This window comes from Gasterosteus aculeatus, chromosome 12 (assembly GCF_964276395.1).
Source record: "Gasterosteus aculeatus chromosome 12, fGasAcu3.hap1.1, whole genome shotgun sequence".
NCBI lineage: Eukaryota > Metazoa > Chordata > Actinopteri > Perciformes > Gasterosteidae > Gasterosteus > Gasterosteus aculeatus.
The window spans coordinates 19691990-19705280 of record NC_135700.1 but is presented as its reverse complement, the minus strand read 5'-3'; the positions used below and the strand labels follow the sequence as shown (position 1 = coordinate 19705280).

The 13291-nt window shown below is 44.9% G+C and overlaps 1 protein-coding gene across 9 annotated transcripts in view; it reads left to right on the top strand.

Moving 5' to 3' along the window:
• The first annotated feature begins 4638 nt into the window (after nucleotides 1–4638).
• The window catches only part of dmxl2 (Dmx-like 2), a 33546-nt gene continuing 24893 nt past the window's right edge, over nucleotides 4639–13291 (top strand). For 8 of the 9 annotated variants that reach the window (XM_078085566.1, XM_078085564.1, XM_078085560.1 and 5 more), the window contains exons 1-9: nucleotides 4639–5041; nucleotides 9545–9670; nucleotides 9915–9986; nucleotides 10103–10181; nucleotides 10393–10537; nucleotides 11637–11703; nucleotides 11845–12017; nucleotides 12464–12644; nucleotides 12772–12952. In XM_078085566.1, coding sequence (XP_077941692.1) covers nucleotides 4955–5041; nucleotides 9545–9670; nucleotides 9915–9986; nucleotides 10103–10181; nucleotides 10393–10537; nucleotides 11637–11703; nucleotides 11845–12017; nucleotides 12464–12644; nucleotides 12772–12952 — 1111 coding nt within the window. In that variant the 5' untranslated portion in view covers nucleotides 4639–4954. The remainder of the gene's footprint in view (nucleotides 5042–9544; nucleotides 9671–9914; nucleotides 9987–10102; nucleotides 10182–10392; nucleotides 10538–11636; nucleotides 11704–11844; nucleotides 12018–12463; nucleotides 12645–12771; nucleotides 12953–13291) is intronic. The other variant, XM_078085561.1, reaches the window with a different exon arrangement.

Below are 13291 nucleotides of genomic sequence, written 5' to 3'. Positions count from 1 at the left end.
AGGGGCGACGGAGGAGACGGCGCTCTGGAACAGCCGCCATCAATCTTCAGTATCTTTCGCAGACGCAAACCTCCGAGAGTCTGAGCCGACTCCTGCGTGTGCCAGGAAGAGATACGGGCCGGTTAGGAGGGAAGGAAGCGACAGCGGGGTGAGAACCAGATGGTGTGAACGCGTTCACGGCAGAATCACAAAACGGCCGAGGGAGGAGGAGACGTAGGTGCACTCGGCCGCTTTAAGGAAACGGGGGCCGCTGAAAGAAGCACTGAAGCGGACGTGAGCAGCACCACTTGAGAGCATCTTTCCTCCACGACAGACAAGAAAACAGCAGCATCCCGTCGTGCGGAGGCCTCGGCCGCCCTCTAGATGCCGCACTGCAGAGGATACAGACTCTTTTTTGTACATTTCTGAAACACGAATTCATGCATTCATTATTCATCAGCCCTCTTTCTAAAATGTTGTTCACAAAAGCCACTTCAATTAGAGCCCTAAAAAAATAAAGAATAGTAGAAATTAAAGCAGGTGTTGTTACACATGAACACCTTCTACAAGTAACTGCAGACAGGTTTTATTAAACGTCGTAATGGACCTGCATTCACCAGAGGAAGAGCAGCATTTGTATTTTTGCCAAATATTTGCCAAATATAAGAGAAAGCGGGATGCTTTGGGTCTAGATGAAGAAATGGGACTGTTCTGCTCTGGGATACATGCTCCCGTCTGCTGGGCTTTACATTTGAACAGAATAATGTTCTATCCATCATTGATTACTATTTTTTTATTATTTTCAGCATATTTTTCGAGCAGGCGCCGGAGATGATGGACTTGAACATAAGAGGTCATTAAATGTGCCCAGCGCTAGAGCAATGTGAGTTGGTGTTATAAAAGTGTTGTAAACATTACACATGAGTAGTCTAGCAAAGATGAGACAAGTAGCGATATTTAACCGTTCAAGCAAAAGCTATTCCTGAAATAGAATATCATCATTGTAATCATCACACTGATGCCAAAATCAATGTACTGTGGTTTCTAAGTATGACGTGTAATGTCGAAGGACCATAGCGCGTTACTCTAATTATTCCCGAGTTGCATTCCGATGGCATCAGCAGGATCTGAGACTGGAGGCATGTAGCACACATCTGTTCATGAATAAACAGGAGAACCCTTCAGTGGCCTGTTTTAAGCCTGCGACCCAAATCCCTCACTTCTTCTGCCTCATTCGGGGCCCTTGATGACTCCTCATGAGCGGATGGGATGAGATTTGTGCCCAATCGAGTGTAAGGGTCGTATTCTTTGGGAAGCGGCATGGCTTTTCCGCCGTTGCCTTGAACCGTTTAATCTCCTTTCAAAGGAGACAATGAGGAAATGAGATGAAGAGGAAATAAAAGAACACACTTGGAATGCATGATACGTAGAGTACGTAGGTCCTTTGGGCATTGAATTACATGCACTGTGCACGTTACTCATGTTAGTTGCTCTCGAGCTTTCATTTTGTCTAAGAAACCCAGAGAGTTGAAGACCAGTTTAATGTACAAAGTAAACCTGATCAGATCACCTGATTTCACAAGGAGACACCTGAAATATTTGGACGTTTTTATGTCTTTTCGTCAAGTTCATTTAGCAGCAGTTCTGAAAGCCATCTTCAATTGTCTGTTTCCCCATTTCAGAGAACAAATCAACGTTATAGATCCTTATAGATCCGTTATATTGTGCATATTTTTATTCAAAACTATAAATGGTGTTTCTATTATCCTTAAAATTTGATTTAAAAATATGAATGTCTTTAATGTATTCAAACTAATCAATGTGTTTTAATGAAAAGTGCAATTGCAATGTCAGATTCACTTTTACTCATTTACTGTGAACGCAGCAGATAACATTGTGTTAAAGCTATAAAGCGATCCTTGAAGAATTCATGCTGCTTTGGCATAAAAGAAAATAAGACTCAAACTTCCGATATTGATAACTTCATGACAGTGAAGTTCAACAGTACGCACTGATTTAATTATTTAAGATTGTGAGGATGCTCCATTACATTCTTTTTGTCCTGGGGAGCAGAAATGTCTCGCGCCCCGGGGCCAGACCGGAGCTCCCTCCAGCAAGCAGCCATCCATGAAATGAGAAAATCTATAATGCATTTAATTCTGTTCTCTGTAGATGAAGGCTGTGTCTCCCAATGGCACCGGAGGGGACTGCAAACCCTGCATCAACCTTCGTCCAGCCCCTCTGCAACATACAGACGTACAGTAGCTGTTACTCACAGGGCCCCTTTCTCTCTCTCTCACACACACACACACACACACACACACACACACACACACACACACACACACACACACACACACACACACACACACACACACACACACAGACACACACTTACAGTGCACACCCACTTCATGTTCCAGATACACTCGGCTCCTCAAACTGCAGCAATCGAGCAGCCTTACATACCCGATGTTGTTGCTGTTGTTGACTTTGTTTTCTCTGCAGTGATCTCGGAAAACTGCACGAAAACCGCCGGTACTTAAGAGATGAATCCCCCGTTTCTTAATAATCTAAAGTGGATACCCTCCGTCGCCGAAAGAATAATCACATGCACACATAAATTATAGGGACGCCATCTATATTTGTTCAGATTTTAGCCAGATCATTTTCTCAGAGAGAGGTGCTGCAAGGGAACGACTTCAGCAGGGAAAGATGCACTGACTGTCTTTTGTTCACACGTCCTGACAGCAGCAGTGTGGCCTTTAAAATGATTCAAAGTCAAAGGAGCAGAGAGAGGAAGATTTGTGGCAAGATTTCACAGACTTTCAATTTACGGGTAACATAATGCGAGTCACCGTGAGAGAATTTGTGTTTGCTGGTACGCCCACCACTCAATGTTAAATGCCATTTTGAACCAAAGAGGACACATGTGACAAATTCCTTGGCTTCTAGTTGTCCAGTGAAACAAGAAATTGGTGTGTGTAGTAGAATATCTCGGCCGTTTCTTATCAGAACCAATGAGAGGTGACACTGATACTTGTTGTATAGGGTGTATGCACGAGCTAATGCTCTCTCATGCAAGTTCAGTTCGGAAGATGTCTCTATTCACAGCGTATTGTGCACCACTCTACACTGCTCACAAGTTTACAGAGGCTAAAAGTAGCTCATAATGATGCCATGGGAATATTATTAAAGATCCAGAGGGAGTAGTGCCAGGGAAATGTTTGTCACCGCAGGAGTCAACACTTTCCAAACTGTCTCAATGAAACCCATATGAATAAATGTATTTGCCGGCTCAATGAGTCTAACAATGAAATGATTTTGGTTTTGACAGACGTAAGGCTTTAGTACACGCAACTTGTCCCATGTGGAGACATTGGCACAGCTGTCTCCAAGTAAGGCCAAAGCCCTGTGCGTTTTTTTTGTTTTGTTCTGTATGTATTTTTATTATTGTCTCGTCATGATGTGGACCCTGAGTCTGAAATAAAGATTAATTGATTGATTAACATCTTGAGCTATCTCCAGTCCGTCCATTTCATTTCCCCTTTCTAAAAGAGCACAGCGAGTAGTTATTACTGAGCATCAGTCATGAGGCCAAGAACAGCTGTAAAGTCTGACACAGATCAAAAATGTCACCAAATGCTAAATGGCCACAGCAATACAAGCGCTACAGGATGAGTGTGCCCCATCATTCTTTCCGACACTCTTTATGCGTACATGTCACATCCTCTTTGGGCTACCACATCCAGAAATTTCTGTTCTGTTGTCCTGTGTGTCACGGTGGCTGGCAGGCAGGCCTCGCATGATGATGTCAGCGAGGCCTAAATATCCAGGACAAGGCCACGATGGTTGATTGTGTATCACCACCATGGATCCCCGTCAGTCCTCCCTTCATAAATATAGAGACATTAAAGAGACAGTAACAACGACATAATATTGTATGTCATGGTTGTGACGCCAGCTACTTCGGCATTAAAAAAAACCACGGTGACGACCTCAAATTGTTCATCACATCATTACGGTGTAATGCATTACATCAGAAGCTGGGATAACAATGTAGTAAATTGTTTCATTTTAACTATGTGCAGGTTCAGAATGGTAAACAGATATCGTTTTGCACATGCACTGCTATGCGTCAAAAAAATATCCATTTGGCATTGTTAGACTTGAAGAGAAAGAGAAGAGGTTCACTATCTTACAAAAGAAAAACACTCCTGCTCCATATGTCTGTTGTTACTGTTCAGTATGGCTGCTATCTGCGTCACTGTAACGCTGTCTTATGTTCACAGTTTTTTCCCTCATTCAATAACTTATTTTCACTGAGAGAAACGTTTTTACCCCAGACGCTACATTTATGATCAATGAACTCCAATAGCCGACAGAGGGGTGCTCCACGAAACTAGTGCGCCGCGAATATAGAAATACAGTGCTAGAGCAGCTGTACAGCGAGGAAGAGAGAACCACGGTGAAGCAATACGGTAGGTTTTTAAGTAATTTAGAGGAAACATACGGGACAACTTAATTACCGGCGTTTTTCACTCAAAAAACAACCCGACTGGAGCACTAAGTAGGAACGAGAAGCCGACACTAAGGTTCTATGCAGCGCTTTTCTATGACCGTTCAGTCGTGCCTGGACATCGTCGGGAACGCGCATGTCAGGTTCGCTGCGGAGATCCCGCTGCCTCGGCTCTCACGACTAATCGGAGGACTGGTGTGGACGGCGAGAGGCGACGGGCGGCCAGTTGTAATGCGTTCAAATACATGACGGGAGCGGGAGACATTACATGTACACGCATCGCGCGCACAATTCACCGCAACGCGAACGCTGGCGGAGGAAGACGCCGGGACGAGGACAACGCCAGCCTTACTGATGGAACTCCCGGTCGTTGCTAGATGGAGAAACCGAAAGGGTGGACTGGTTATTAATTATTAAAAAGAATAACATCTGCTGCTATAATTTAAAAAAAGGAAGATGCATCTGCATCAGGTGCTGACGGGAGCTGTGAACCCCGGAGACTGCTGCTACTCGGTGGGGAGCGTAAACGACATTCCTTTCACGGTGAGGTTTTATTTTGATATTATTCGCTCAGGATGACACCGCCCCCCCCCCTCCTCCCAAAGAAGCTAACGGCTGACAGCTAGCTAGCTGGATGCTTAGCGAAGCTAACTAGCTAACGTCACATCGGCTTTGAACGGGGGCTGGGGTGCTAGCCGGGCGGTGTGCTAGCAGAGCTGCCGCACCGACCGATCCACAAACAACACCCCCCTCTCTCTCTTCTCTCCCCTCTCTCCCCCCCCCTCTCTCCTCCAAACTGCCGCCTCTCATTTATGTTGACAGTCAGTCAGACGTCGACGAGCTATAACGTCCTCCAGCGGGCGGTCACCTGTGGTATCTGACGTTGGGTGCGTTCGTTTAGCGGGTGACGTTGTGCTATTTATCGCTCCCAGACAGTTCAGTTACCGGTAGCCGCTCGAATGACCTTTAGCTGTGACTCGGTTGCATTATTAGAATTACTGCGAGGGAATCCCTCTGCGCGGCCCCGACGCTATCGGCGAACGCACGCAATGGGACGCGTGTCCGAGGAAATTTCGCAGTCCACATTTCGGGGAGGAAGGTGGGAGATGGGGGTGACTGGTGGTTTGACAACACTGGCGTGCAGTTACAACGTGAAATGATGAGTTAAATAAAAAACGAATAAAAGAAAGCTGCGGGGTTTTTTTTGGTCTGGTTGTCACGACTAGCTTAAAGCTCGCTACCGTTTGACGTTAAATCCTCCTCGCGGATCATTAGCTGGCTGTCATCCCGGCATCAGCCGTGACGTAGAGGGCCATATATGGACACGTGAGCCGGAGGTACGAATGGCTCGGCGTGTTTTGGTGGCGAAGGTAACGTAAAATCTAAAACGCGGTGCTGCCTGTCATCTTTTTGACTCCCGGGTGTCTTTAGAGTACACCGGTATTTTTTTTGGTTTTATCACCGCTGTTTGTTGGACCTTCGGCAGCTTACGTCATAGGTCATTTGTATGCTGATCGGACACCTTCTACCTTTGAACCAAATCCTGTGACTGGGCTTTATTGACTTCTTTGGGGAAGACATATTCTTAGTGATTTTATGGCAACCTCAGCAGTGAGACAAGGGGAAGAAAACCTTTAAAATATGTTATCATCTTTTGCGATGGCAAATTTGAAAAAAAAGGTGCACAATTGTGAACAACCTAACAATGTTTTTTCTTATAGCTCAGTTGATTTAAAATACCAGCGTTGAGTGTAGTAGAAACCAAAACTGTAGCATCCTTAGTCAACTCTTGTAGTGAGAGTAGAGGATGAATGATGATGAGTATATAGACAGCTGGATGATTGTTCTTAACATCATAACACATTCATAATAAAGCAAGCCCCTCAAAATCCATAACTACGTAAAACAGAAATAGGTTCACTATAATATTACTATTATCAGAAGCTTAGGATTTTTGGTTTTAAGTTTAAGACTGGTTGAATATGGAAACAGTTATGTAGTCTGCCTTGACTGTAGGTTGCAGCTGTCAATCATTATTATTCACAAGGACCAGATTCATTCAGTACTTATAATCCAAGTTCATCTCAACGGTAATGTGAATGAAATGGCTGAATCCTCTATTAATTACCACAGTCTTTTCTCAAATACAGACACCCTCACCAAATCCCTGTGCTCCGCAGAATATAGTGCAGCCGTTCCTTCTTTTAAGTTCTTTTGGAGAGAGAAGTTGTTCCTATCTCCGCTGACCCCGACCCCAGATCAAGACTGTATGAATGTAAACAAGCAGCTTTGTACCGAGGGTCATACTGTATTTGCTCAACAACGCAAGACGCGATTTGTTGTGAAGCTGCAGCCCGGCAGGTTGCCACGGGGTGCCCTTCTCTCTGCCTGGTGGTTTCTATCCGTGTCTGAGAGGGTATTTCAAGAGCGCTACACATCATGCCCAATGCGGTTACACTCACATTGACCCCGAGGACTCATAGGCTAGCCTCTGACTGACGTATATTCACACACACACGCACACACACACGACACCTAAACTGCTGCAGTCATTCATGCATCAGTTCAAATGAGGGAGCGTGAAGCTGGAGCTTCACTCCGTCTACTTACTGTTCGGTTCCGTCCTCCCGGATGGTCATGAGAATGTTGCTGGATCAACTTTGTTGCATATTGACAAAAATGGCGAAACATGTTTGAATAGAAAGACAAATGAGGAAGAGTATGAAAGAACAATACGGCAAGAAATATGAAGAGATCATCTAAGGAAAATAGGTCTTCTATTTCCCAATAAAACGTTGGTATGGGTATAGTTATTCTGTTGAATGACATACATGACGAAGATGTCATTTTTGGTAATGGTAAATAAATAATAGTGTATTTGGTATCGTTTGTGTGCATTGATGACCGACTGTTTTTGTGTCCATTTTTGACCTGCAGTTGATGTTCTAAATGTTCAGAAAGCCCAGTGGGTTTGATGTGCAGAGCTGCAGATGTGCAATCCTCTAAAAATAGAACGCCACAGAGAAAGAGAGAGGATGCACCCCCCCTCACTGAAGCTCCATATTCCACCGGATCTGAACATTTGTGATTTGCATGGAGATGTTCTACATCGGAATACAGACATTGTCACGTTATTGTCTTATTCTCTGTATGGGCGTTTTCTACTTTCTGTATCTTGAGCAAGAATTTTTGTTGGATTGCCACACAGAGACACTGCACTTGTGTCTTCTATCCAAACACGAGTGAACGAAACATCTGGCAAATACTTCCGTATCTTACGGCTGAAGAATCTAATCATGATGACAGGACAGAGCTGTTTCTATATTCCCATCCTCAGCTCTAGTGTAATAGTTCACAAGATTAGTTTTGTATGCTTTATAAAATGTATTTTTATCCTAGTGACCACGTGCAGACAAAGAGAACAATATCATTCTTGCCTGTGTTTTGCAATCCATTAAATTTCTGCAATTCCCTCCAGTTCATATATTGATCAAGCTGGGTGTGTTATGACCAACAGGTAGAATGGAGATGGATCTAAGCTGGGTTTTGTTTGGCCTATTAATGCCCTATTATAAATAGGCCAATATATAATGCGTAAATAAATATTTACCCTGTTAATGCCCTCTTCTTTGGTGCATACAACAGGATATGACTATACACTGTGGGGTCAATGTACAGGTTTGTGCTATTGGCTTTGCAATAGTAAAGGCTTCCACAGAGACACGGTTACACGAGGCCACCAGGGATCGATTCATGTTTTTAAAATATTTGCAGCTCAGGCCAGTTAAACCTGAAAATGGTACACATGCTGCACACCATGCTCACATGATTGCGTAAGAAAAAAGGAATGAGTGGAATTAGGTGGAAAGGCAGAAGTTATATCACTCTCTTCCTCTTATCTACTTTCATTGTCACAGCACATGACAACATTTGCTCTTTTCCCCTGAACTAGGTTCACCCCAAAAAGCGTCTAAATCCCGGCCTCACAATGGTTGCCGTCAGTCAAATAGCATTTGAGATGCTCGAGCAAGCCGTGCATGTCTGTAGATCTCAGCCGTAATATAAACGAAAAAGACAAAAGAGGAAGCGTAGTTTATCGATTCAGTAAGTACTGCTTAGTGCTTCTGCTTTTTAATCTTTAATAAGTAGCACCAATGTTTACCACGATTTCCTGATGTATTTTGCCGCCACTGTTGATGAATCTTCTATAACTTTGTAATGCCATCCGTGTTGTTCATTGTGTGCGTGTGTGTGTGGGCCTATGGACTTGTGGATGTTGAATGAAACACAGGACACACAAAAGCCCGAAACCAAAGGAACAAAGCGGTGTTGATGGGTCATCGTGTTTTAGCCAGACACACTCACAAGGTTCTACCCGCCAGGCCCAAATGACCTCGCTGACAGACGGCGCAGAAGGACTCGCATATTACCTTACGCGTGTGCACGTGTGTGCGTGTGTTAAGAGATAAAAATAAGACAAAGCGGCCCTAGACAGCCCGTGACGGTGACCGTCGGTTAATGTGCCTCGCTTCTCTCTCTCTCTCTCTCTCTCTTACTCCCGTTAAACTACGTAGAGTGTGATCAGACCTTCCAGCGGTCACTGTAACTCCGTCCCCCCTTTTACGTTATACGACCGGCTGTAATGCCGCCCCGCCGTGTGACCCAGCGGTCCGCAGGCCTCTCCTCCTGTTCTCCTGAATAATGAAAGACGCGAGTCTGCATCACGGCTGCTGCTGCCTCGGAGTCTCCCAGGTGCCGCTGCCGCTCCGCGCGCGGTTGCCAAACGCCAGCGGACACCATTGTATCAGTTTACACGATCCAAATCTTAGCAAAAGCGTTCGGCCCATTTAGCGCGAGGCAATTGTGTAGCGTTTGTCTACTCGTGAGGCACGAGCAACTGTTACTTCTCTCACGTGAGGCCGTGTTATTTATAGATAACACATTCCAGACGTATTCTCCACAACATTAAGGCATTTTGCGGTACTATTTACATGTTCTGATTGGTCTCCTCTTTCTGTGCACATTCTTTATTCATCCTCTCATCAGGCCTATGGCTCGGGTTGTGATGTTGTGATCCTGGCCACCGACTTCGACTGTGTGCAGATTATCCCCGGGGCTCAGAATGGAAACATACAGGTGGGCTGTGTGGAGTGCTCCCACCAGCTCGGCAGGGTAAGTGTTGACTGAACACTCAGACGCAAAAAACTCACCTTCCTTTTTTCTGCTTCTCCCGTTTATCAATCATGCAGAGCTAAAAGGGAATTTAGTGGAATTTTTGCTCCTGTCTCGTACTGCACATGCTCCCCTCTCTCCCGCAACCCCCTCACCCCCTCCCCATGTCCTGTGGGAATGGCTGTGCAGGAGCACTGATGGGGTGAGTAATGATGTGATGATGAACGCTGGTCTTTATTTTTAGATTGCTGCTTCTTACGGAAACACAGTCTGCGTCTTCGAGCCGCTTTCCACCAACCCGAACAAACGGCACAAGGTGAGCGCGACGAATATCAGACACGCACAGGCCTGCCAATCCATATCGAGTGGGCTTCATCACACTCGCGTGCCAATAATATTGCATGCTGTGTGTCGCTCTCCTGTCACTAACAGCAGCTTAACTATCAGTGGCAAAAGACAGGACAGTTCTTCCTCGAAGCCATCACCTACAACCTGGCCTGGGACCCACAAGGTACGCCCGAAGGCTTTCTGTGTTTTAACTGATTCCCAGACCTTGTCGTCACTAAATCAATCCACACTACGGCGAGCTCCCATTGGACTCCCTGCGGTTGGCTCGGGGCGCCGCGCGTCGCAATAGAGCGACGGTGTGCTGCGTGGCTCCGTGCGCTGTAGCAGTCGGCGCGGGAAGTGAGGCGCGTGACGCGGTGCTCCTGTGTCCACAGGGAACCGCATCCTGGCGGCAACCGAGCGGCTCCAGCTGTGGGCTCCGCCGGTGGCGTACGCCCTGATAGAGGAGGAGGACGCACAGTTGAACGAGGACAAGGCCTACCCTGTCCTTAACGACTGGAACTGTGTCTGGCAGTGCAAGTAGGTTTTTATTTCGCACGTCCTGTGAAAGCATCTTATATGATTGACATTGAAGAAAAGGCTTTCGGGTTGTGGGCATTACGTCAAGAACTATTTGGTAGAGTCGCTTTACAAGTCAATGGCGCCGTAGTGCCGCTTACAGCCGTTAATGTGACCGGTCTGTCTTCATTCCTTTTCTCGTCTCTCAACTCACGTTCGCTTACATGAAGTCAGGGAAAGCTTTCTTAAGCCAAGCCAAGTTCTCTCCAGCCATTTTAGGTTCAAATAAATACACACCTCTCCTGGCATTTTTGTGATTGAAAAGTGTAGTAGAAATGTTTTTTATTTAGAGCAACAATCGATGATTACAACTTTTGCCCGTTGATGGTAAAACAGGAACAAAATGTTTCTGCCTTTTTCTGTCTGTTTGTAGTTTGTATTCAGACATATGGGGAGTAGTTCATCGTTTCCCTCTGCAGACATTACATGAACTAAAAGCTTTTTACTCTTAAGAGTTGTGAATTTATTTAATTACATAACCCGTTGAAAAGTTGAAACTGTGCAAACCCTCTTTTTATTTGCTGCATTAATATCTAACTATCTAACTTTTCCTGTCAGTGTGTGTAACCCAAAGGGTTCTTCTTACACTTTAAATGAAGCGTTTACCATACTTGGATTTAGAATGTGAGGGTGCAGGTTGTATCCCTGCCATCTAATTCTTCGTTTTTCTTGTAAATAATACATTTGTGATTCATGGCAATATGAAATAGATCAGAATTGAATTACAAAAGACATAGTTACTTCCTTCTACTGCTGCATAGACTCAAATGACAATGTGAATCATTTCCCCCACTGTTACTCTTGAGTCTGTGGCCTCTGCTTTTAGCTGAGTAAGAAAGAAACACAACGCCATGCAAGTAATTGTTATCTGATGACTCACATGTCCCGGAAAACCACTAAAACAGGGAAGTGAAAGCTCTGAAACAACCAGCAACAGAGCTAATGCCAAAAGTTGACATACTCTTTGACAGCTGACAGCAAAAGAGCTTTTCTGTGGTGACAGTTGAATGGGGAAGAGATTATAGCTGATCTCATTGTTTATGCTTGTGTTTCTGTCTAGGACTGCAGCATCTGTTCACATTGCCAAGTGGTCTCCTGATGGCGAGTACTTTGCAACAGTTGGAAAGGTATATGATCACGTAAACACACTGCAAAACATTGTAAATTATTATTATTTCTTTCTGATCCTATGGTCCGAGCTGATGTATTTTCTTCTATTCATGCGCTCGCGTGTGTGTGTGTGTGTGTGTGTGTGTGTGCATACGCAGGATGACTGTTTGCTTAAGGTGTGGTATCCCACCACGGGCTGGCGTTCTGCAGTGGTGGTCCACGACCCGTCCGACAAAAGGCCTCCTCCTGTTCACTTCTCCTTCGTTTACCTGGCTCATCCTCGCTCTGTTACGGGTATGTCCTGGAGGAGGACCAGCAAGTACATGCCCAAGTGAGAAAGCACACACACACACACACACACACACACACACACAGTCACATGGTCACATGGTCACCAGTGTTTATTGTTTGATAAATTCTATATCGTGTTCAATGCTAATAATAACTCAAATGTTTTTTATCCTCTCTGTTATACATCCCTTTATTCTCTAGGGAAAACTTGAATGTTTAAGAAATATGACCTTTATTCCCAGTATTGAAATACCTGTAGTGTTCCTGACCATGTGTCCGTATATTGAGATGTATGTATGTGAGCATATTAAAAACAGTAAAATTGGTGGTCGAAGCAGCCAGTCAGAGGGAGCTCTTTGTATTGTTGTCCTCTAGGTGAATCACTTTAAATGGGGTTTTTAACCTTATATTTCACTTGAGCCTTTCAATTCATTCCTTCATCATTACTGATTGTGTAAGAGTTGCATTCTCCCGTCGTTCTTCTAGGGGTTCGGTGTGCAATGTGATGCTGACTTCCTGCGAGGATGGTGTGTGTAGGATGTGGTCAGAGACCCTGCTCCCGGAAGACAGCCTGCTGGGTGGACAGATCTCTGAGAACATACACTCCACCAGCTCCAGCCTGCCGGGACTGGCCGGAAATAAGGACAAGATCCAGCATGCTTTGGAGGTAACGCTCACTCAGTCGCTCAGCTTGGATTGCAATTAAATGCTAAAATAAAATCTTAAACGCGAACAACCGGTGGTTGGCTTACACCCGTTGGTCTGTGTCTTATCCCTGTGCTTGGCTCGATCAGTCCATCCATCACCTGAAGCATCTGCGGCGAGGCCGGCGGCGATCCTCCTCCTTGGTGGCTCACAGTGAGCTGCTGCCCTCACAGCTCGGCACGCAGGACGCACACACTCACCGGCACATCGCCCATCACGCCAATGCCCTGTGTCACTTCCATATCTCCGCTAGTATTAACCCCAACACAGGTAAGGGTCTTTGCCATACAGTAGATGCATAAATAATGCACTAGTGACCATCTTCTGTAATGTTTAGGTTTCCTTCGTCTGCAATAGGCACTCCGTTGAATTCAACAGATCCTGTATGTTGATCACAATTTATTTAATTGTAGCTTATACTTGAAACTTGATTAATTTAATTAATTTCTGTCTTGCGAATAATAAAATGCAATTTTATGCAGCCTGTGATACTACAGAAAGCATCTCTGCGATTTAAAAGAAATTCAACACCTTCAAAGTAGCTGTGAATCTTTAGTGGAAGCTGGCGTGCCGTTGTAGTCAGCCTTTTCTTTTTTGTACTATTTTCAT